The 25,338-nt window shown below is 41.5% G+C and overlaps 1 protein-coding gene across 1 annotated transcript in view; it reads left to right on the top strand.

The window, feature by feature from the left end:
• UBAC2 (UBA domain containing 2) overlaps positions 1-25,338 on the top strand; it is a 179,139-nt gene that overhangs the window by 142,304 nt on the left and 11,497 nt on the right. The window contains exon 8 of the mRNA XM_020290262.2: positions 17,032-17,154. Coding sequence (XP_020145851.1) covers positions 17,032-17,154 — 123 coding nt within the window. The remainder of the gene's footprint in view (positions 1-17,031; positions 17,155-25,338) is intronic.

The following is a 25,338-nucleotide window of genomic DNA, read 5'->3' as shown; positions in this document are numbered from 1 at the left end:
AGTAACTGAGACACCACCTGGGCCTGCAAGACGTTTTTGGCCAGCCAGGGGAGGATGGCCGAGGTCATGCTAAGCGCTGGGTTTCTGTGGGAGTGCAGCCCTGAGGCCAGAATGTGGTGGTGGCCAGGTCTCCCCAAGGGGTTCAGCAAAGGTTTTAGGGGATTCTGAAAAAAGCCAACACTGGGTAGGCATTTCAGTCACAGGGGACCTCGTGAGAAAAGGCACAGGTGCTCAGAACAGCTGTGAGACAGCAAGGAATGCATTTGCCTAAGATCGCAGTTGCCGTAAGGCAGAGGCAGGGAATAACGAGGCTGGGAAGAGAGCAGCAGCCAGGACATAGGGACGCTTAGACTAAACTAAGAATGTTTTTGTGGGAGGTCGTTGAGTCCTTTTAACCAGGAAAGTAAGATTTGTTTTTAAAAAAGATTGCTGTGGCTGTAATATGAATGTTGATTGAAAAGGTGATATTAGAGGAAGATGACCAGCTGGGAGATGACAAAGATTCTCTATGGATTCAGGATATTGTTTGTGGTGATGAGATGGAGGTTGCTTAATGAATCATAGTAATTGACCAAGTCAAGCCTTGCAGAGCCTCTCTGCATTCAAACCTCCAGAGCAATCATTGGACTCTCCTATAATAACAAACATCTGGTGGGGCACAGTGGCTCACACCTGTAGTCCTAGCATTCTGGGAGGCTGAGGTGGGAGGATCACTTGAGGGTAGGAGTTCGAGACCAGCCTGAGCAAGAACAAGATCCCATCTGTACAGAAACTAAAAAAATTAGCTGAGCATGGTGGTTAGTGCCTGTAGCCCCAACTACTAAGGGGACTAGGGCTAGAGGATTGTTTGAGCCTGGGAGTTTAAGGCTGCAGTGAGCTATGATAATGCCACTGTACTCCAGCCCAGGCAGCAGAGCAAAACCCTGTCTCTCAAAAAAAAAAAAAAAAGAAAAAGAAAAAAGAAAAGAAAAAGAAAGAAAACCACAAACATCTGAACAGTGGAGGTGCTACACGAATCTCCACAGTTTCTCATTGCCTGTTTCCCTCATTTTGTTGGCCATAATGGAAGAAATCCTATGTGCTATAATAAAATAAATATCTGTTCTCTGCCTCTGGTTCTTAGCAGGCAGGACCTAAATCCCCTGGAATCTCCACAGTGATAAATAAACACCTTTTATGCTACAGAGAAGGCTGGGGGACCCTGGGAGGCCTTGGGATGAGGTCTGGCTTCCAGGGGAACCAACTGTGTGATGAGAGGGTTGGCACTTTCAGCCCCACCCACCCCCGAGCCTCTGTGGAGAGGAGAGGGGCTGAAGGTTGAGTTGATTACCGCTGCCCAGTGATGTGATCAGTCATGCCTATGTAATGAAGCCGCCATAAAAACCCAAAAGGACAGGGCTCAGAGAGCTGCTAGATGGCTGGCTATGTGGAGGTGTCCAGAGGGCACATGGGAGCTCTGCGGCACCCTCCCCCATACCTTGCCGTATATATCTCTCCATGTGTCTGTTCATCTGTATCCTTTGTGATAGTCTTTCTAATAAATGGGAAAACATAAGTAAAATGTTTCTCTGAGTTCTGCGAGTGGTCCTAGCAAATTACTCCAAGAATGGGAGTGTGGGAACCCTATTTTATAGCCACTTTGTCAGAAGCACAAGTCACAACCTGGGGCTTGTCATGGCATCTGAAGTGGGTGGCAGTCTTGTAGGACTGGGATCAATCTGTGGGATCTGGTGCTACCTCCAGGTAGATAGTGAGAGTGGAGTTAAGTTGTAGGACACCCAGTCGGTGTCTGCTGGAGAAAATCCCCCAACATATCTGGTGTCGAGTGTTGTGTTGAGTAGTATGTGAGAGTAGAAATGAAAAAAAACGGTTCATTGTTTTTCTTTTTTCTCCCCCAAGACGTAAACTTTATTTATAATCAACTAATAATGTATCGTGGGAGAGTGGTTTATAAAAAGTACAGCACATCATTTTAAAGTAGCTGGGGTCCTATTTTGACCTCAGAAAAACCTATAAATATGACTTAAGAGTAGCAAAGCTGGAACTAGCTCCAGGTTTCCAGACTCCCTGCCCATTACTCTTACCATTATTACGTCAAGGGGAACTGCCTGGTCGGGATGATGGAAAGAGTAGGTTAAAAAATAATCCAGAATCCTCAGAGTGTGTGTGGTGTCTTCTTTCTGGGAAGAGTTTTGGCTCCTTCAGCTCCCAATACCACTGTGAGGATTTGTCTGCATGTCCTGGCTGATTGATTGAAAGATCTGTTTATTGTTTTTCTAAAGAAATGCACACGAAATATAAAGTAGCATGTAATGACAAGAACAAGGGGTTTGCAGTTAGGGAATCCCAGGTTGACAGGGAGATCAATCTGGGATTGATTATGTAATCTATATAATACCATTGTTATGAGGATAAAAAATTATATAAAATTCCATGCCAGAAGGATCTATTAAATGTTAGTTATTATCATAGCATTGGGCATCCGTTTGTGGCCCTCAGGTAGTTTGAGAGATAGTTCTGATTTGGGAGCTAACCTGGTAGTTATTACTCTTAAAAGCTTGTAACCTTTAGCACAAGGGTCAGTAGGATGTGGCTCATGGCCCAAACCACTAGTTTTTGCACTAGTCCTAGAGATGCAGAGAATGGTTTCTACATTTTAAGTGGTTGTATAAGTATCTACATAATATCCTTGATTTGATTTTACCTCTTGGTCTTCAAAGCCTAAAACATTTAATATCTGGCCCTTTACAGAAAAAAATTTTCCAGGCTCTTCTTTAGAAGATTATGTAGTCAGCAGCTTTCAAGCAACTTTTTTTCTGGGAAATCTGAATTCTGTCTGAGTTTTGGTCATATATTATTTGTGTGAACCACCATTTTCTCTGTTGGCTGATGCTGATAATGCCACAACATAAACGGGGGGATAAGACTTTCCATAAGGTATTTCTGTAAAATTTCCATTTATTTTGGAAGCAGAATTAAGGTAAAGCCCACTGTGAATGAATCATGCTTGGTATAAGCCTCGTGGGACATTTGCCAACAAAGCGATGGAGTCATCGGTGCTCCTTTTTTCAATACCTGTTCATATCATCAGGCTGTCCATTGTCTCCTGCTTGATCATCACCTGCAAAGAAAGAGGATGCTGAGCCTAGAGCATCTCTCTGTTATTCACACGTGCTGTTCAGCTTTGTTCGCGGTGTTTGATTGAAGTGAGTTAGCTAGACACCCTCCCTTAGCAACGTCTTGTGGCTGTGAAAATTGTTTCTCTCTTTATCCACTCCCAGCAACAGTTGTTAGGTGCTATCATGAGTCAAATCTGCCTGTAAATCACGAGAGTTTCTGTCGTTATTCTGTCATATTTTTAATTGAATAAAATATTTTTGGTGTCTTAGAAGCGCTCTCAGGTCCTTGAGATTTTTTTAAATCTTCAACAACTCTATCGAGATAGAATTCACATACCATATAAGTCGCCCAGTTAAAGTATACAGATGAATGATTTTTAATATATGCACAAAATTGTGCAAATATCACTACAATCAATTTTAGAACCTTCTTGCCACCCTGAAAAGGAACTCTGTACCCATTAAGCAGTCACTCCCCAATCCTCCCATCTGCCCAGCCCTAGGCAAACACTAATCTACTTTCTGTCTCTATAGATTTGCCTGTTCTGGACATTTCATATAAATGGAAACGTACACCAGCCGGTCTTTATGACTGGCTTTCCTCGCTTAGCATCTTGTTTCCGAGGTTCCCCCCGTCACAGCATGCGTGTCAGTGCCATCCAGCTGAACCGGTTTCTGTCACTGCCCCTTCGTCTGGAGAGCTCCTGAGTAAGCTTCCAGTTGCTCTTGGCCTCACCAACACTCCCATTTTCATTACATCTATTCCATGGGATACACTCAATGCCCACCGTGTGCAGGCCAGGCTCTGGGTTGTCCCCCAGTGAACTAGGCAGCACGATCCTCCCTCTCCCTGAGCTCAGAGGGGAAGAGGCAGTTACAGGGCAGTAAAACGCCATGAGCGCTGTTCTGGGAGAAGCGCCTGGCCAAGACAGGGAGAGTTGAGAAATAGTGTCTGGAGGAAGTGCCACCTGAGAACTCCGTATGTTTCTCCACCTCTGGGGGTGGGGGGGTGCCCCTGTGTTGCAGAGAAGTCCAGCCAGCATTCGCATGTGTCCCAAGCTTAGATGAACCAAAGCACCCTCAGAGACAGCAACTCAGAGACAGCACGTGCCACACTTCTCGGCACTTTTCCTTTTTAGTTATGCTCTTTCACTTTTTAGGCAGTTTGATTTGAAAGCCATTCTTGTCAAGTTGGGGTGCTTCTTTGTCAACAAAGCAATCTAATCAGTTAGAGGCAGGGTTTTTTTATGACTTTTCTTGTTTCATGAGTTTATAAGTGTATAGTATCAAATGTGGAGTGAGTTACTGGTGCTTAGTTGATAAAAATCTGCAAATTAAGTGAAAATTTTCAAGTGAAGTTAAAACTAAGCTGTTTATCTCAATCTCCACCTCCTTGCAGAAATTACTGTTATGTTTTTGGTGCTTCTGTAGTCAATCATACTGACCTTTTTGGTGAAATTCAGAACAGAAAGATAGGATCAGTCTAAATTCTAATCCTTCTCCAAGATTGACTCATTAAGTGACCTTGAGAAAATCATTTCTATTTTCCATCTGCCTTGGTGTCTTCATGAGAAAGAAGAATGTGGTAGAATCTCATGATGGTTGAGTTACTTGGCATTTTTGAGATATAAAAGTTATAGGTAATGCTAATAATTTTGCTCGTTTTTTCCTTTTATCACTTTTTGGTTCCTTTTTAAAACCATGAATGAGTTTAGAAATATACTATGAAGCAGCATAATGTTTAACTGGGTTATATTAGAAAAATCATTCTTATAATCATTTTGTGCAGTTTTTCTCCCACAAAAGCTATCTCTATGGGACTTCAAAACCAAAGAATGCTTGCAGTGCCAAACAAACCACTGGGGTACCCATGAGCATCTCAGGAAAAATTCTTCTGCTCATCTGGAGAAGGCTTGGATTTCATGGAACCCACCCCATCCTCTGCCCCCCAGAGTTCAGAGCCCGCAGCCCTGTGCTGTGGGTGACAGACATGGTTTTGTGAATAAATCAGCCAGGGCCAGGAATTTCCAGAGTCGTGAGTCATGAGCTCCCATCCAAGATTAGAGCGCAGAACAGCCATACTGAGATTTGGTAAGATCATGTATGTAAGTGATAGAGAGGTATACGCAGGCACATTAGAGTGCAGACCAACCATACCGAGATTTGGTAAGATCATGTATGTAAGCGATAGAGAAGTATACACAGGCACGCTGTGCCCGTTCACAGGGGAGGTGGGCCGGGTATGGGCTTAGGATCGGGGAGGTGGCTGCACCCCACTTCATTCCACTTCACTCCTCTGCATCTGCCCCCCTCATGTGGACATGGTCAGCTGCTATGGTTCTGGGAGGGCGGCTGCCCATGGCGCTCACGTCTTGTTGGAGACTTGCGTTCAACACAGGTGGCATTCGTGAGAGTATAGGAGAGTATACGGTGGAGACGGTCATATGGGCGTCAGCCCAGGGCCCCGCCTGCATCCGCTCTGGCACGTGGCCCTCAGGCTCCTGCTGGAGCAGTGATGATCTCTTTTTGAGAGAGGACTGCTTGGCTTTCAGGATACTCTTTAGTTGACTGATTAGGAAGAGGCAATTAATAACTAGCATAAGGATCATCTAGTCTAGCTTTCCATTTACGGATGAGGACCCAGACTCAGTGTTTTATTCTGTCTGGAAATGGTAGTATAACTGAGTTCTGTGGACGTTCAGCAGACAGGAGAGCAGGAAGGGTTTGGATTGTAGACAAAGACGCCAACTACAGATATGTAATGAGCTGGGCCCCATATACACAGTCAAAGGGAACTGGAAAGGGCGTTTTAGTGACAGGGACAATGTGAGCAGACATAGCTGCCATCAGTGGAGGACACAGAGAGTAGAAAGAGCATGCTGAGGGGAGGTGAGAAGTAATTTAGGACGAGCCTGGTTTTGCTTCAAAACAGGACAGAATAATTTAGACATGATGCCTTAAGATTTTTGGTTGCGGCGGTGGCATTGTGAGAGGGCTTACAATGCAGATTCATGTGCCATGGTGTGCAGGTTGGATTGGGAAGTGGTAGTGGCAGTCATGTCATCCAAGAAGCTGTTGGCATAATCTCAGAGTGCAACAAGGACCTAAACGGCAGACCCCATTGAAAGGAATGAAAGGTCCTTGAGAGTTGGCTGGATTTGATAGAGAGGAGAAAGCTGAGTCCAAAAGCACCACAGGGTTCTGGGCAGTGCCAGCCTGACACGAGCCTGAAGCCTGCCCTGGCACGGCACCTGCTGAGGACGAGTACGGGAATGAGAGGCAGTCTCTGAAGACATAAAAATAGGTGAACTCTCTGAGGGAGGAAACGTAAAAGGAGGGGAAATCTTGAGTAATCCCCAATCTCATTTTTAATAAAGAGTTTCACCTGTTCTGTCAAAACATTTACTGGTAGCAAGCATCAGAACAAATTTTAATTTTGACTTTTATTTAATGATTTTTGTGTAGAACCACAATTAGGAAGGAAAAAAAAGTGACCACAAACTTGGCAGACGAAGGAACGAATGAAGGAAGAGGGAAGCAAAAGATTTATGCAGGAATCGGTAATCTATATACTGAAAGATGCTCTTTCACATTTCTTCAGTGTGGCTGTCTCACGCCCTTACCCGTGCCGTCCTTACTCTAACTTGTGTTCAGAGTTCACGAGCTTGGGAATTGAATAGAGAGTAGAGAAGCTGTAAAACAAGGCCTCGGCGTGCTCTTCCTACGCCGGAGCCCCCACACCACCCCTGCACCACCTCCTCCTCCTCCGGAAAAGGATTGAGCATTCTCATTCTCTATCAAAATGAAAACCACACCCCCCCCCCCAAAAAAAAAAAAAGAGTTAGGACATCTTTGATCCTGATGTCCCTGGAGGAAAGGATCCCCGTTCGGGGAGTGAGGTTGGTCAGTCAGCTCTTTAAAAAGCAAACAAAAGCCAGGACACTGGACAGATTACTCAGCCGGCAGCAACCCCGGTGCCACGCTCCCTCCTCGCAGCCTCCTGTGACAGTCACCCCAGTCTGCGCCAACAGAGCCGGGAGGGCAGGGGCAGCATCCCTCGCCCAGATCCTGCTGCCAAGGTGAGTGGCCAAGCCACCCTTGAATCCCACTGCTCTTCCTCCAGACTGCTGTCCCAGCACCGCTGTGGCTCCCAGACGGAATTTACCAGATGCCATACTTTGTTGAAACAAAGGGAAAATGCACGTGTGTCTTGAGTTTGCAGCTGATGCTGAAACTAATTTAACCTATTGTTAAAACTGCACCCATGTCTCAGGAGACATGAAATCACTGTGTTAGGGGTCAGCCCTCTCAAGAGAAATGTCGTTAAACAAGACCCTGGACATATGTCTGTTGACTTATATGCCAATTGAAGTGTCCCCTGCAGGGACTGTTGTGTCACATATTAGGCTCTCGCATAGCTTCCTGAATATATGCTGTAGACGTCTTCATACCCACCTCTCCTCACTGCCACCCCCAGTCAGTCCCTAGAACACCGCCTGTGGCCTTTGGAACTCCAGCAGACTAGAGCCACAAAGAGGAAGAAGTGATACGGCTGATGACAGCCATATCATCGGAAACTTACATCTCCCAAGCCAAAGGGCTCTCAAAATTGAGCAACAGGTTGTAATGTATCTCCTGATCTTACTACTGGGGAAACTGCCTTCTATTGTGCTGAGAAGAGTGGTACAATTTGAGGTATCTTAGCCCCCAAAACTGATCAGTACAATAAACCACAAATAAAAAGTGAAACTGAGCACTATAAAACTAGCCTAGAATTTTGTTCAAGCGATCATCTACGTTCCCTCTAGTTTGTTGTTTTCTCCAATACCTGCTAAGAGTGCTGCTAAGCAGTGCAGAACGGTACAACATACCATTTTTATAGCATTTAGTACAAAGGTACATCACATAGTTAGATTCAGTCATCTGAGTTTGTCTAAGGTTCACATTTTTAAGGCATTAACAATGAATCAAGTTTTTCAAATATGCAATAGAGTTCATTCTGAGCCCGGTATTACCCTCCCATCTCTTACCTAAATGATGAATATATTGCTAGTTTGTGTGGTGGTGATAGTGAGCTTTGTTTGGATTTTTGTTTTGTTTTTTCCCAGTTTTGTAACAAAGCTTTTGCTGATGACAGCAGCCTACAGTAATATCTCTTTCCTCTATGTTAGTTGCACTTACTATTATAGTCACGTAACATATAATGACATTTTTGTCAACATTGGACCACACATATAGCAGTGGTCCCGTAAGATTCTAGTGCTCTATTTTTACTCTACCTTTTCTGTGTTTAGATATGTTTAGATTCGCACTGTGTTACAGTTGCCTACAGTATTCAGTGCAGATACAGGCTGTGCAGGTTTATAGCCTAGGAGCAATAGGCTGTGCAGGTTTACAGCCTGGATGTGTATTAGACAACACCATCTAGGTTTGCATAGGAACATTCTGTATGATGTTTGCACAAGGACGAAATCTCAGCAGGACACACTTCTCATAATGTATCCCCGTCATTAAATGACACATAACTATGGTTCTGTGTCTAGTAAGATGCCTCTCACTCAGTCTAAGTGCCTCTTGTTTAGTTTCTCATGTGCTTTTGTTTTGTCAGTTCAACTAAACTCTTTGAGGGCCGTGGGAAATTAGTCATTTCTCTGTGTCACAGCTCTTTTCACCTGGCCCTAGGACAGTGCACTGCACATAGAAGGCAAATGAATAAAGCTAACCTAAGCATGTTCATACTTCCACCAAAAGTTGCAGCTTCCTCAGAGCACTTGGGAACAGCACAATTACCAGTAGCCGTTTTATATGAGGAGTTGCCACTGTGGTTTCACAATCTCCTAGCACTGGCTCTTTGTAACTCCTGGTTCTTATGTTGGGGAGGGGGGTTTTGCCATGTCCACGAAGATTGTATGCATCAGTCATGTGTTTTGCAAGACTCCTGCCACCTGAGTCTTCATATTCCAACTAACCACGAGGTCTTTGCTAGGAGAACCACATAAGACTCAGCAGTATGCTTCACTGTGTCTGTGACCATCCATTTATCCATTCAGCAGCTATTTCTTGAGTTCCTACATATGCCAGGTCATACACTAGGATGGGTCTCCAACAGGATGAGTCATGCCAGTCTCCATGCTGTTGAAATAGGATGTGCTGAGGGCCACTCTGGTAAGGGACAGTGGGATATATCAGAGCATGTAGAGTAGCATCTAACCCCAGGCTCGGGGAGGAGCACAGGCTCCCCAAAGGTGGTGGGGAATGTAAGGTGGGTAATGAGAAAGGCAACTTGAATGGCAGACAGGAGGCTGAGAAACTATAGCAGGGATCCTCAAACTTTTTAAACAGGGGACCAGTTCACTGTTCCTCAGACAGTCGGAGAGTGCACACTGTAGGCCCGGGACGAGTCGGCTGCTAAGCAGGACAGGCAGCGGTGGCAAAAACACCCAGAGGGCCAGATAAATGTGCTAGGCGGCCCGCATGTGGCCCGTGGGCCGTAGTTTGAGGACGCCTGAGCTACGGGAAGAAATTTCAATTGTGTCCTGAGAGCAGTAGGGACTTGTTGAGTGGCATCAAAGAAGGCTCTCTACAGTTACCTGAAAGGCTCTTAATGTACTCTCTCTTATTTTTCTAACTATGTATCTGTGTGTGGCTGGATTTTCTTCGTATACTTCAAAAGTCAAAGTACTAGAACAGAGTTAAGTGCAGAAGCAGATGCAGACCCCAGCTGTCTCCTATTAAGTCAGACACTAAAGAGTTTTGCAAATAGGGAAAACAATGCCACTCTTCACCTTAATTCTTCTTCTGTTTTGGAACACATGGTTACTTGTTATAAAAATATTTTATGTTAGCAAGTAATAGGTTTGTGATTGTTAATGAGTTAGTAAATATGTTTAAATTAATAAAATGGCAGTGGAGAGCCCCATGCCTGGCCCGTACTATGCCGTGAGAGCTGCGAATGCCCAAGGAAAACCCCAGTGAGCTCTTGTGGCTCCTCTCATGTAGCCGCTGCCTGACCATCCCTTTAAGAAACCTCCCAAACCTGTAGAACATGGGCTTCTGTTCCATGTAACTTCTGCTGCATAAAACGTAGAAACTGTTACTGCTCCTCAGTTGGAAAATTCATAATTTATTTATTTATTTTCACAAGAATTTTTAGTTCATTTGAAAATCTCTTTACAAACTAATAATAAATATTTCATTAAATGTCTGTTCAAAATGCAAGCTGTTTCCTTCTTCCTTTTTAAAATATGTGGTTATTGCTTTTGAAGAAGCCAAGGTGAAGGAAACGTTTCCTGTTTGTAGAGGCTCATGTGTAACCGTACATAAAGAGCAGATTAGTGTCAAAACATCCTAGAACCTAGAGCTCCTGTAACTTTCTGCTTTTTAAGCACTTTTTCACCATCACAGGAGTAGAGAGATTGGGGTTTTGTTTTGCTTTGCCCACTCTTTCACTCTCACTCTCTTTTAAGAAATGAAATGTAAAGGATGCAGCTAAAAGCTCGTCCCCTTCCTGCTGTTGGTAGCTGGTGTGTTGTGTATAATGCGTATGTATGTTTTTGTATCTTTACTCCATATGATATATATATATATATATCAGAGTTTCTTAACCTAGACACTATTGACGTTATGATCCAGGCCATTCTTTCATAGGAGGGGCTGCCCTGGCCTCTACCCACTAGATGCTAGTAGCACCATCATCCTGATCCCCACCCCCCTCACATGACAAGCAAACTGTCTCCATTTATTGCCAGATATCCCTGGAGGGCTAAGTCACCACTGTTATAGACCCATGAAAAAGTTAAAATAGTATACTGTTGGTCTGAGTATTCTTAAAATTTATATACATGGTATTACATATGCATATTCTTATACAACTTTATTCATTCAACATTGTATTTTTGAGATTTACCCATGTAGACCTAGTTTATTTATTCCAGCTGTTCATGTAATAGTTTTTTATATGATAGAACTACTTATTATTTCCCTGCTTGGAACAATTGAATTTTTTACATTTTCTTAATGTTATAATCAGTGTTCCCAGAACATCCTCATACACAGCTCTTTCAGCACTTGTGACTCCATGGAGATGAAGTTGCTGGGTCGTAGACTAGAATGAGTTCACTAGATTTTGACAAGTTGCTCTCCAAAAAGCATGTGCCAATTTATACTCACATCAAGAATTTATAGAGTTCCCATTTCCTTCATATCATCCCCACACTTGGTATTGTTAGGCTTTTTATTTTTGCCGATCTTATGGGTGTATAATAACTTATTGTTGCTTTCATTTGCATTTCCCTAATACTAGTGAGATTCAACATCCTTTTATATGTTTATGAGCTCAGGGTTTCTCTTCTGTAAATTGCCTATTCATACACATTATCTACTTTTCTCTTGAGTCCTTTATTTTTTCTCATTGATTTATTAGTGTTCTTTATATATTCTGAATACTGTTCTTTGTTGGTTATATATGATGTGACATTTTCCCTTAATCTGTAGTTTGTCTTCTAATTTTTGGGTTTTTTAATCAACAACAATTAAATTTTTAATACAAAAGTTCTTACTGGTAATGTAATTTTTAGCCATCTTTTTCATAATGATTTATGCTTTTTATATTTTTGTTTTAAAAATCCTTTCCTATCTCTGACATAAAAATATTCTTATTTCTTCTAAAAGTTTTAACAGTTTAGCTTTTCCACATTTAAATCTTTAATCTGTTGAGTTATTTTTATGTGTGGTGTGAAATAAAGGTCTAATTTTATCTTTTCCTTTCTCTATAACCAGTTGTCTCAGTACTGTTTATTTAATGGTCTGTCTTTTTCCCACTGACTTGTAATGACTCCTCTGATCATCGTGTAATTAAATTAGAAATCAGTATCATGGCCGGGCGCTGTGGCTCACGCCTGTAATCCTAGCTCTTGGGAGGCCGAGGCGGGCGGATTGCTCAAGGTCAGGAGTTCAAAACCAGCCTGAGCAAGAGCGAGACCCCGTCTCTACTATAAATAGAAAGAAATTAATTGGCCAACTGATATATATATATATATAAAAATAAGCCGGGCATGGTGGCGCATGCCTGTAGTCCCAGCTACTCGGGAGGCTGAGGCAGGAGGATCGCTTGAGCCCAGGAGTTTGAGGTTGCTGTGAGCTAGGCTGACGCCACGGCACTCACTCTAGCCTGGACAACAAAGTGAGACTCTGTCTCAAAAAAAAAAAAAAAAAAAAAAAAGAAATCAGTATCAAAATGATAACTAAAACAAAACAAAAATTCACACATTTGGGTATCAAGGAAAGAAATCATAATGGAAATTAAAAGATATCTAAGAGTGAATAAAATAAAACTATTACCATCAAAGCTTGTGGAACATAATTTAAGCAGTTGACGTAATTTTAAAATATCAAGCTTAAAGAAAACGAGACCGAAAATTAAAGAGTGAAGCATACTCAATTTAGGAAGTTAGAGAAAGTAATAACAATCTAAAGAAATGAGAAAGAATGAAAGTTGAGAGCAAATGTTAATAAAGTGGAAAACAGGCTGGGCGCAGTGGCTCATGCCTGTGATCCTAACACTTTTGGAGGCCAAGGTGAGAGGATCGCTTGAGCCCAGGAGTTTGAGGTTTCAGTGAACTATGATGATGCCATACACTCCAGCATGGGCCACAGAGCAAGGCCCTGTCTCTAAATAAACAGATGAACAAAGTGGAAACAAAGACACAATGGAAGGAATCAATAAAACCCCATATTGGCTGGTAAAAAGTCAAATAGGTGAACCTGGCAACCTTGATGAGAAAAAAGAAAGAAGCACAAATAATACTAGGAATAATACAAGATATCTAATGGCAGATTTTTAAAAATCATAAGACTACATTATTCATACACATAACTTTGGTAAAATAGACAATTGTCTAGAAAAATATAACTTAGTAAAACTTAAGAAGAAATAGAAATTGGTAAACACTTTTGAAAATTGTTCCAAAACAACTACTAAAGCTGAGCCCAGCAGTTCCACTCTTGGACAACAGAAAGGCAAACACATGTCCACCACAAGACACAGACTGGAATGTTCTCAATAGCATTATTTGTAATAGTCAAAAACTAGAACTACCCAAAAGCCTACTAGTTATAGAATGGATAAATTATAGCATATTCATATAATGATGTAAGAACCATAAATCAGAGTGAATGAACTATAATTACATGTAACAAATATGAATGAATCTCTCAAATACAATGTTGAACAAAGTAAATAAAACACAAAAGTGCATTCGTATGGCTATTATATAATGTGTTCTTTTCTGTGTATATGTTATACTTTAATCAAAACAGTACTTTGAAATCTACCTGCCAAAAATCTATAGGTGAAGTCTGTGAAATCTTTAAAGACTTCTATCTTTTACAAACTTTTCTAGAGAACAGAAAATGAAGGAGAGCTTCCCATCTAGTTTTTTGAGGCTCATATAATGTTTCCAAAAGTAGGCAAGGCCATGATGAGAAAGAAAACTTACAGAACAATTTGTTTTTCACTGATGGATAGATATAATAATCCTAAATAAAATATTAGGAAATTTAAACTCAACAGTATTTAAAAAATAAACATCTAGTATGATGTACTACATTAGGATTTATCTCAGGAATCTTATAAAATATTATAAAATAATCCATGCATTAGCAGATTAAAAGAGAAAAACCCAAATGCTCACCTCAATAGATATGAAAACAATTTGATAAAATTCAGTACCCATTCATAAACAGATAGGAATGCCTATTACCAGTTCTTTCATTCAACACCAGTCATAGCATAATGAGAACAAAAACCAAACCAAAACAAAAACCCCACGTAAGGATGAATGGGAAAAACAAAACTGTCATTATTGCAGATGATGACCATCTACCTAGAAAATCCAAGAGTGTCTACAAAGCATGAAAACGAATAAGAAATCATAAAATGAAAAAAGTCTCAGTAACATTCCCTCTACTGAAATCGTTTAGAAAATACAAGTACAAAAAATTACTATTTACAAACAGCACTAAGAACTTTAAGGTACTTAGGAATTAAATCTAATATAAAATCTGCAAGATCTCTGAATAAATGGAAAGATGTAGCACATTCCTGAACTGAGCCTTGTGAGATGCAGTATTATGATCTCTCTACACGTTGCCAGTTCTAGTGTGTAGCAGAGACGGCTGGCTGACTCCCATATCCAATTTCCCTTTGCTTTAAAAATTGGGTTTATTTTCTTCCCCTTATGACACACAGCTACTACATTTCTCAACTTCCCACCGCAAAGACTGGGTTCTGCCGGTGGCATGTAAGCAGAAAGGCATGCGGGACTTCCAGGAAGAGTCTTTTAGGCAGGGCACCCTTCTTGGAGGACAAGGTGGAAGCCCTGTGCTGAGGAGCAGCAGCAGGACAGAGGAGCCGAGGGCTGAGGCCTTCAGAACACTGTCCCACCAGCCTGCGTCTAGACGTCTGCATGAGAAAGGCACCATCTTCTACCCTGTTTTAAGTTTCTGTTATTAATATTTTGTATTATCTGTAATTTGGAGCTAAACCAATTCCTAACTGCTGTATACTCAAAATTCAAAAGTGTGTGCATGCATATGTATTTTGGTGGGACTAGACTTATTGAAGTTAGGCCCCAAACTAAGCATGAGTATTTTGAAGGAGTATAATAGGAAAAGATTTCTCTACTAAACTGTAGTAATTAGTGTGTTATTAGCACAAGTTAGGCAAATTGTTTAAAGTAACAGAAATCTGCATAATGTTTGTTTCAGTATTTGTAGACATTTCATATAGGACCTAGTGCACAGTCACTTTTTGTAAATGTCTCGTGTAAAATGGAAAGGAATGTATATTCTCAATATCATGTGCAGTGTCTTTATATATGTCCATTTAGACAAACTTGCTATTTATTTTCTATATCATTTTTTGTCTTCTTGATCTGTCAATTACTGAGTTATATACCGAAAATTAAATATGTGTCTGGATGTTTCCACTTCTCTTGTAATTCTAATAACTTTTGCTTTCTATACTTTAATGCTATCATGTTTTATGTAAATATGTTGCTATATTCTAGCAATTTTATCCCTAATGTCTTTTTGCCCTTGAGGCCTATTTATTTGACATGACTATAGCAATATTAGCTTTCTTTGGTTAGTTTTTCTCTGTTATTTCTTTTTCTCTCTCTTTACATCAAACTTGTCTATGTCTATATTGTAGATTTGTCTTTTGGGGGGAGGAAAGTGGGAGTGGCTTTGATTTCCCTAACTTTTTTCAAATCTACCTGTTTTTTTCCTATAATACCTTATTCTTTTCTTTTTTTTAAGTCATCTTTTAATATCTTAGTCTTTTTAAAGTTTAAAATCATTTTCATATTCTGTACTTACATCCTTGGGGATGTAGTCATACTATTTGCTCTGCATGCTGACTCTTGCTTATGATGGGTTGTTTCCTCATTGATTTTATAATTTTGGATTCTAGGTCTTTCCCTATGGGAACTTTATCTATAAATCCCACATAATGCCAGGGTAAGAGAGTATCTCTCCAGGGTAATTTTGCATTTGCTTTTGCCTGGCTCCTTAGATATATCCATCTCCATCCCAGAACCAATTTTGATGTAATTTTTTGATGGGTTCTAAGGCCACATATGTAGTATAATTTGAACCCCAAATTTGCCTGCAATTCTCAATTCTCGGGCAGGACCAAGATTCCTGGTCCCTCCCTGGGGAAGATAGACTTTCTTTCGGTTTGATTTTTCTCAACTTCTCTTTCACCGAGGGTGCTGCCATTTGAAAGTTATATCTTTAGGCAGATAATTGAGCTCAAAATTACTACCTCTTTCAAACCCAAGGCGTCAACCCAAATAGTTGAAAAAAGCCAAGTGGTTCTGGGTTAGCAGGACCTGGGTTCACCCTTCAGCCCACCCTTGGCAGCTCACTCGCTCACTGCTCTGCTTCCCAGCCCACTTGTTCCTGGCACCCTGGGGCCTCCTTTTCTTTTCTTATGTTCAGCTATGCATGTAAGATATTTTAAAATATTTTATCTAGCATTGTTAAATCTTTAGGACAATTTTTAGGTTATCTTAGTCTATCATTTTTTCAGAACTAGAAATCTAAAAATAGAGATTTAAATTAATACATTCAAAGATTGGCACAAAGCTAAAACAAAACATAGATTCTGTTAAGAGCATCATGTGATGCATCTTTTTTCACATGGTTAACATAGACTGAGTAAGGAGTGGCGTAGCCATCAGTCTTCAGTATCCATAGAGCCACCCTCAGGAGGATGGCTGCCAATCCTGACTTCGGAACTTTTTGCCCTGTTGGTAAGATTTCCCTTTGCATTCTCTAACCTATCAGTGAACCTAGGTTTTATCACAGCCTACAGTCTCCCTCCACTATGCACACTCAGAATTCACTTAAATAAAAGAAGAAGGCGAGAAGAGGAGAGGAGGGAGGGGAAGGAGCATTTTAAAGAGCTGCTGAGGAAAACTCCAGCATTCTGGTTGCCTGCAGTGAATTAGCTTCCTCTCCAGTAGCTTCCTTCTTGTCACACCCTGCAAAACGCAGCTCCTACGGGTCAACTGGAGCTGGGCAGTGTCAGTGGGAACAGCGGGGCTGAGATTAGGAATGTCCGAATGTGCCTCCCACTGCCTTCCAGAGCCAAATTGCACAAACAACATTTACACTGCCTGTTACCTTCTTTTCTCCTGTGCACCTACCACAGGCTGCCAATTTTATCCTGTGGATTGCAGGCTGTTATAATACTTCAGGATACTTTGAATTGCTTGCCTAGAACAGATCAATGTGACAATTCACTTCCCAGTCTGCAGATGTGACTGCACCGAGAGAAAGCTCTTCCAGGCATCATGATGCTTCTGCTCCTTCTGTGTCTGATAATCGTGTGTTGATCTCTTTCTAGGGAGGAATGATCAATTGGAATCGTCTTTTCCCTCCTTTACGTCAGAGACGAAATATAAACTACCAGGATGGTCGGCGGTCTGAACAAGCAGCCTCCCCTCCTCTAGAGGTTTCTGAGGAGCAGGTAATCAGTAACACCTGATTAGGGCTTATCCTAAATCCATGCCTCAAACTGCCAGCGGTTTTGTCAACAGACTTGTAATCAAGCATGTAAATGCAAAGATTTCAATAGCAGTTCAGCTGCTACCAGTGGTAGAGACTTTAGGCTTTTATTGGCTGCTGTGGGTCTTATGAGTTTGAAGAAGACATGATTTGAAAACAGAATGTATTGGGAACTTATTTTAAAATCTCTTATACTTTATATATACTGTGTGAGAAATAATGAAGTCGGTTCCCTACAAAGGGTGGCAGGGAAGGAGGTGGAAGGATGAGGAGGAGGTGGCACTTCTCTGAGTACACCTCTGATGTGGTTTGACTTTTGCGTGGCTTTGAATCATATTAATGTTTTACATATTCAAAAAGCAAATCAACAAGGACAGGGACAAATGTAAAACTGAAAAGAAACAAGCAGATGATCCAACTATATTTCAAAGGAATGATATAGTCACATTGAAGGAGAGGAAAGTAATTTCAGTAACTTTTAAACATAATATACTTTCAGTCTAAAGTAGAAGAAGAAAAAGAACTGCAAACAAATCTTGAACTGTTCTTTGTAGGTTTATTTTTCATAATGGTATGAGTACACCAATTCCAAAATTATGTTGTGTGTATTATAGGTTTGAGCAAATGAGGAAATTTGTTGATCTTACTGCAGAAGAAGGAAAATACAAATTTGGAACCAGGGAAGGCAAAGAGGAACTCTTTGGGGTTGGAAACGAAGTATTGGTATCAGTATAAACTCGTGATTTGACGAGTCTGTGTGTGTGCACACAAACCTCACCCTGACTGGAAGGGCTCAAAGGCCAAGTGGCATCCCAGTAGCAATGAGCCCACCTAGTCCCCAGATCTGGTTTCTAAACACTTTTCCCCGCTGAATGGAACCAGGTCTCTTTAGAGAAATGGTGGATCCCAGGCCCACAGTAGGGAATGTACAAGATAACTCTGGAACATCTTGTGCCAGGAAATAAGGAAATGCATAGCAGTTGGTGGGGCATGTCAGAATGACTCTGGAGCCAGCTAAGGGGTCCCACTGGCCACATCTGGGACATCAGCTTTGAGCATCAAAACAAATGAGGACAGTAGCATAATATGGCTCATGGGGTGGAGGAATGCAAGATGATACTAATATTGGGTGGTAGATATTTATATAACACAGGCATGGGGGGAAAGAAGTACTTTTCCTAAGTAGAATGTCAAGTAATAAATATACAAAGAATGGTGGCATTGGAAAATTACAATTTTGCAGCCATCATAGTAGAAATCAATTCAGGGAATTATCATCAATATATGAAGACTAAGCCATTTAAGAAAAATTAGCCGGGCATTGTGGCATATGCCTGTAGTCCCAACTACTCGAGAGGCTGAGGCAAGAATCGGGATTGCTTGAGCCCAGAAGTTGGAGGTTGCAGTGAGCTACGATGACGCCACTGCACTGTAGCCTGGACAACAGCACAAGACTCTGCCTCAAAAAAAAAAAAAAAAAAAAAGACTAAGCTATTTATATACTGACGTCACAACTTATGGCAGTTTAACTTTCAACTTTACAATGGTGAAAAAGCAATACGCATTCAGGAGAAGCCATACTTAGAATTTTTAATTTTGATCTTTTCCCGGGCTAACAGAAGGTGGCCATGATGCTCTTGCGGTGCTGGGCAGCTGCAGCAAGCCCTTCTGTTTCTTACTTTCAGTACAGTATTTAATAAATTACATGAGATATTCAATACTCTATTATAAAATCAGATTTGTGTTAGATGATTTGCCCAACTGAAGGCTAATGTAAGTATTCTGAGCACGCATAAGGTAGGCTAGGTTAAGCTGTAATGTTCTGTAGGTTAAGAGCATTAAGTGCATTTTCGACTTACACTGTTTTCAACTTCCAGTGCATTTATTGTGATGTAACATAAGGTAACCCCGTCCTAAGTTGGGGAGCATCTGTACTTTCAGATTATCTCCCCACAAGTTACTTATTGATACAAAAGGAAAATAGTAACTGTGCAGAGGAGATATTGGATACCACCTAACCAGCTTATCAAAATTAACGGATAATGGAACAAAGAGTCATTGTGTTTATATCCTGAAAAAGATACATCAGTTGTGTGTTACAGTCAACGTGCATAACTTTGATCGTGAAGGAAAATCTGACAGACCCAATTTGAGGGACATTCTATAGCATCGGTCCCCAACCTTTTTGGCACCAGGGACAGTTTCATAGAAGACAGTTTTTCCACAGATGTGGGGGGAGGAAGGCATAGCTCAGACGGTGATGTGAGCGATGGGAGCGGCTATAAATACAGGTGACGCTTCACTTGGTCACCCGCCACTCTCTTGCTGCTGTGCAGCCCAGTTCCTAAGTGTCATGAAAGACAGCTTTTCCACAGGGGATGGCGGGACCTCAGGCAGTGAAACGTGGCCCAGTTCCTAATAGGCCACAGACCAGGCTGTAGACTGGGGGTTGGAAACCACTGTTCTATAGGATACCTGACCTGTATTCTTCAAAAATACCAGTGTCACAAACTTCCGGATTAAAGGAGACAAGGGAGGCATACTACCTAATGTAGTAGGTAATCCTGGACTGGATTCTGCACTGGAAACAAATTTTTTTAGTGAAAGGCCATTTTAGGATCAATTAATGAAATTGGACTGTAGATTAGACATTAGTATTAATTATTTTAAATTTCCAGGATTTGGTATATGCTGACTGTGGTTAAGAAAGAGAATATTCTTGCTCTAAGTAAATATACACTGAAGCATTAAGGAGAAAAGTGACATTATGTGTAGCCACTCTTAAATGGCTCAGGACAATACATGTGAACATGTGTGTGCATATGCATGTGTGTTTGCATGTGTGTGTGTGTGTAGGTGTACAAAGAATGCAACCACAGCAAAATAACAGTTGGTGAATCTGGGTGAAGAGGAAGCAGGGGTTCTTGGTCCTATTCTTGAAACTTTTCTAAGTTTTAAATTATTTCAAATTAGAAAGTTTTTTAAAACTCTGTAAAGGTTTAGAGCATTGCCATAATAACACATTGAAATTTCTTTCTGCCTGTGTTATTTTCTTCTCAGCAAACAAAACAAGTCCAGGTCAGCATTTCACAGTTGGTCACACCATCCAGGCCATCACCTCCCCCTCCCTTGTCCCCAGTGTAAACAACTCCAGTCAGACCCAGGGTACCCAACCTCTGCAGCAAAACTGAGTCCTGACTTTTTCTGGACCTCAGAAGGTGCCCCTGGGCGGGGTGCCCACTGCCACCTCTGGTTAGGCCACAAAAAGTGTTTTTCAGAGAAACCAACTGAATATGCTGGATTAGTTGATCCAGCCCCTCCCTCTTGTAGCTTCTTGACTCAGACTGATCATTTCAGCAACCCTTAGGGTTGACAGGTGGGTTCTGCAGCCACAGTCATTCTCTTCCACCTCCGGTAGAGAATTCCAGACAGATGTTAGCCCTGTGGATAAGAAAATAAAGCCCAATAACTCAGCATTTGTAAAATCTTTATATTAACAAGTTAAAAAAACAAGATACTACTCTCAAATTCAGGTGAAAAGAGATATCAAAATTCTGTTATACTACTGTTTGATATGACAGTGAGTCACATTCCTCACAGGGCAGCCGTTAAGGATATGAGGTATTTAAAGGTGAGATAATTCTTAGTTTGGCACTTTGAAAAAAGAAAGTGTCAAAAAAAGGAGCACGAGAAGAATGTGTGTGATTGAAGTCTTTAAGGTTTTTTTGTTTAAATGAATCATTTTTCCTTGATTCTCCCAGAATGACTCAGTGAGGTTAACATGTTATTGCTATCAGTTTAAAACAGCATTTAATTCTTCCTTGTTCTGTGTTATGAGAAGTTTTAAATACATGAGAGGTTTTTTATTTTCTTTTTTTTTAGAGACAGAGTCTTGCTTTGTTGCCCAGGCTAGAGTGAGTGCCATGGCGTCAGCCTAGCTCACAGCAACCTCAAACTCCTGGGCTCAAGCAATCCTACTGCCTCATCCTGCCAAGTAGCTGGGACTACAGGCATGCGCCACCATGCCCGGCTGATTTTTTCTATATATATTAGTTGGCCAATTAATTTCTTTCTATTTATAGTAGAGATGGGGTCTTGCTCTTGCTCAGGCTGCTTTCAAACTCCTGACCTCGAGCAATCTGCCCGCCTTGGCCTCCCAGAGTGCTAGGATTGAGAGGTTGTTTTTAACATATACTTTCTTATTTGTTGATTTTCCAAATCTTATTTTTTGTGTTCCTTGATTATCCCAAAAATGACTGTTACAGACATCATTGCATTAAAGACACAAGGTTCTCACTGGCATTATTTATTCTGCAGGTTCTTGGTATTTCTTGTGGTAGGTGCTATAGAGATTATAAAAGATTAAAAAAGGTATTGTTCTTGCCCTCAAGATGTTTTTAAAAAGTTTAGACATTTATGTGTTAATTTGTGATCCCTTGGTTAGTTTGTCAGTGCCAGCCACTATATAAAATATTGCTTGTTAATAACATGTTAAAATAACTTAAAATTAACAAAACCTTTTTAGCTTTAATTTTTCAATTAAATGTTTGTATTTTCTTCATTTAAATATCAGAGTCATATAATTTAATGCATTAATAAGCTTAGTAATTTTCTAAATCAAGAAAAATAGAAATGATTTTTTTCTGCTGTAAACAAACACATTAGGAATTTTAGTGACAGTTCTTCAAGAAAACCTAGTAGATGGGAAATGCATAGCATGTACTTTGAAAACAAAATATTCTGAGAGTGTGCATCCTTTAATAAATCCAATAATTTAAAATACAGCCATAGAAAAAAATTTTGCCACCTTTTCTACTTTTTCTGTCATTAAGATTCTGGATGTTTAGTTCTTCAAAATCCATTCCTTTTGTTTGGTAAGTAGACCTGCAGCACCTTTCCCAGTTCATCACTCCTTGGCGATGCCTTCTTAGCCAGCCCCTTTTAAGAACGTGCTGAAAAGGAGGTTGTGGCGGAGGCAGCTCGCACAGGGCCAGAGAGCACTGCCTGGACTATCGAACCCACAACAGGACAGCTGAAGGCGACCCTGGAAACCAAAGGGCAGAATGTCTGCTTGTGCCTTCTTCGTGCAGACGTGTGGGGAGGAACATAAGAAAAAAACCAGAGGTCACTGTCAGTTTTGCAGGACTTTCCAAGAAGTGCTCTGAGAGGGAGAAGACAGTATCTGGGAAAGAGAAGTCTAAATTTGATGAAATGACCGAGGTGCTCTGGTGGGGAAATAAAGGATGATGGACCAGCTCCGGGAGGCAAGAAGGACCCTAATGTCCCCCAAAGACAACCATTTGGATTCTTTCAGGTTGTTCACAATTCCACCCTGGTGTTCAGAAATCCACAGACCCTGGCATCACTGTTGGAGACACAGCAGGCAAGCCAGGGGAGCTGTGGGGTGACAAGTGACAGAAGCAGCCTTACCACAGACAGCAAGGCAAGGAAGCTGCCAGGGAAGGACGAGCAAGTATCACCAGGTCTCAAGGGACGAAGGGTCCTGCCAGAGTTGCCCAGAAAAAGGTGGAAGAGGAAGAGGAATAATAAACTGTTTATGTATCAGTGAGAAAGAAGAACATGCCAAAACCAGGGCCCACTCAATAAATCCTTTTTAGTAATCAAATGTGCTCAAATATCTACTGTCATAAAAATTATCTATTTTTGGCTGGGCGCTGTGGCTCACGCCTGTAATCCTAGCTCTTGGGAGGCCGAGGCGGGCGGATTGCTCAAGGTCAGGAGTTCAAAACCAGCCTGAGCAAGAGCGAGACCCCGTCTCTACTATAAACAGAAAGGAATTAATTGGCCAACTGATATATATATATAAAAAAAATTAGCCGGGCATAGTGGCGCATGCCTGTAGTCCCAGCTACTCGGGAGGCTGAGGCAGAAGGATCACTCGAGCCCAGGAGTTTGAGGTTGCTGTGAGCTAGGCTGACGCCACGGCACTCACTCTAGCCTGGACAACAAAGTGAGACTCTGTCTCAAAAAAAAAAAATTATCTATTTCTCTCTCTCTTTTTTTAACAAGGTATTTTTATACTATACCCATACTCCGAATTAACAAATGACATTTTTGTCATGTATTCTTCAGATTTTTTTAAAACCAAAGGGGTGGGGGGAATTAATGAAGTGTCTCTCTTTTGAACCCCCCTCAAGCTTAGAAAATAGCCATTCAGGTGACATCAGACAAGGAAGTTAAATAAAACTAAACCAAAGCTAGGACTTAACAAAAGGAAGATGAACAAATTTCCACTTCCTCTCTCCCATTCATGTCTTTCCTTCCTGTTAGTCAGCCAACAACTACCAGCTGCCTGTTCTGTATGGGGCCAAACACTGCTAGGTTCTAGAAATACTGAGATAGATGAGGCAGAGTGTCCTGCCCGCGAGGAGTCCCAAGCCTCGGGCAGGGAGACAGGCAGGGGAACAGCCCTGTGGAGGTGTTCAGGTGCTGCTGAAGCTGAGAAAGGGCTGTCAGCAGGATGACATTGCAGAGAAGGGGTCTGGGGACGAGGACATGGGAGGTGGGAAGCCACAGGCAGGCACACTAGAGTGGAGGAGACTGGCAGGCCAGGAGCACTGCCTGGGTATTCTAGAAACTGAGGGGGAAGGAGGCCAGACAGGCCTGACGTAAGCTGGGTGGACTTCCTCTGTTATGCTCTAGGCACTGAGGAACCATGAAGGATCTTATGCAGGAAACGGCATCACCACGTTTCCCTGGAGGACGGCTAGACATGGAGGAAGCGGGGGATTAGAATCGTAAGCACAGATGTGATTTCCTCCATCCCTGCCCAGGAAACACGGCGCAGCTGAGTGCTTAGAAGACTCTGGCCCAGACAAGAGATGTTACTGCTTAGCACATGAATAACACTTTTATAACACATGTCAACAGCCACAGTTACAGCAAATTTGGTGATAGAACTAATTGGTTTTTATTCACAATGTATGAATCAGGGCAATCTCCCTGATTTCCATTCTAGAAAATGGAATGAGAGCTCCTACTGAGCAGTAGCAGAACAGTGGGGTTTGTAAGGTGGGAACAAGGAAACTGAGCAATAGAAACATAACTAATTGGTTAACATCAAGGTACTTCAGATTGCTTTTTTTAAGGGTTAAAGCAGAGGGGACTACTTACGCTGACTCAGGAAGACCGGAATCTCCTGTTGGCTGCTTGTTCGGAGATCTGTTTGCTTCCTTAAAGGTTCAGTTGGATAATGAGGCATTTAGCACAAGTGACTGCATTTTGGTTTGGTCTGGTCTGTTGGGGCCTAGTGCAGGAGCTCAGTCCAAAACAGTGGCTCCCATAATTTTTGTTTAGCGCACATGACACACATCATGTGGATTCCGTTTACATCCTCTGAGATTTTCATTAACCCAAGTAGAGAGAGAATGGCTTTAAACCTACAAGAAACTTCCAATCTTAACTGATAAATACCAAAATGTATTTAGTATTAGAGAATCCAAATCTTAATGAGGTTCTCTCCTCTCTTCTCATCTCAGGCCTTACCACCATCTCCAAAAAAACACACCTAAACTCCAAAATACGCACCTTCTCAAAGCTGTCCCTCGCTAATATTTGTTTCAAGGCACACCTACTTCTGCATTGAAATGTTGTCATTGCAGCACGCTGAGTGTTGGTTTAGTGCCTCATGCGAGGTCAGGTTTCCCTGTGGATGGTGAGCTCCCTGAGGGCTGAGACCAGGCCTGGGTTTTTCCCCATCCCTCATTGAGCCTGGCATACACAGGTATTCTAGCACTGGTTAGAAAAGGGCTGAAGATGAAGGTGTGGCCAGTGAACTTCCCTTTTAGAACTATTGTTTTTACTTGAAAATGCACAGCCAAGGAAACAGTCAGTAGAGCGAATAGGTAACTTAGAGAATGGGAGAAAATATTTGCATGCTGTACATCCAATAAAGGGCTGATAACAAGAATCTGTAAAGAACTCAAGCAAATCAGCAATAAAATATCAAACAACCCCATTGAAAAGTGGGCAAATACGTGAACAGAAACTGTTCAAAAGAAGATAGACTAATGGTCAACAAACATATGAAAAAATGCTCAATATCTCTAATCATCAGGGAAATGCAAATCAAAACCACAATAAGATATCGCTTAACTCCAGTGACAATGACTTATATCAAAAAGTA

The sequence above is a fragment of the Microcebus murinus genome, chromosome 13, assembly GCF_040939455.1.
Source record: "Microcebus murinus isolate Inina chromosome 13, M.murinus_Inina_mat1.0, whole genome shotgun sequence".
Lineage (NCBI taxonomy): Eukaryota > Metazoa > Chordata > Mammalia > Primates > Cheirogaleidae > Microcebus > Microcebus murinus.
Note: the sequence above shows the minus strand (reverse complement) of the source record. Positions and strands in the feature narration are given on the sequence as shown.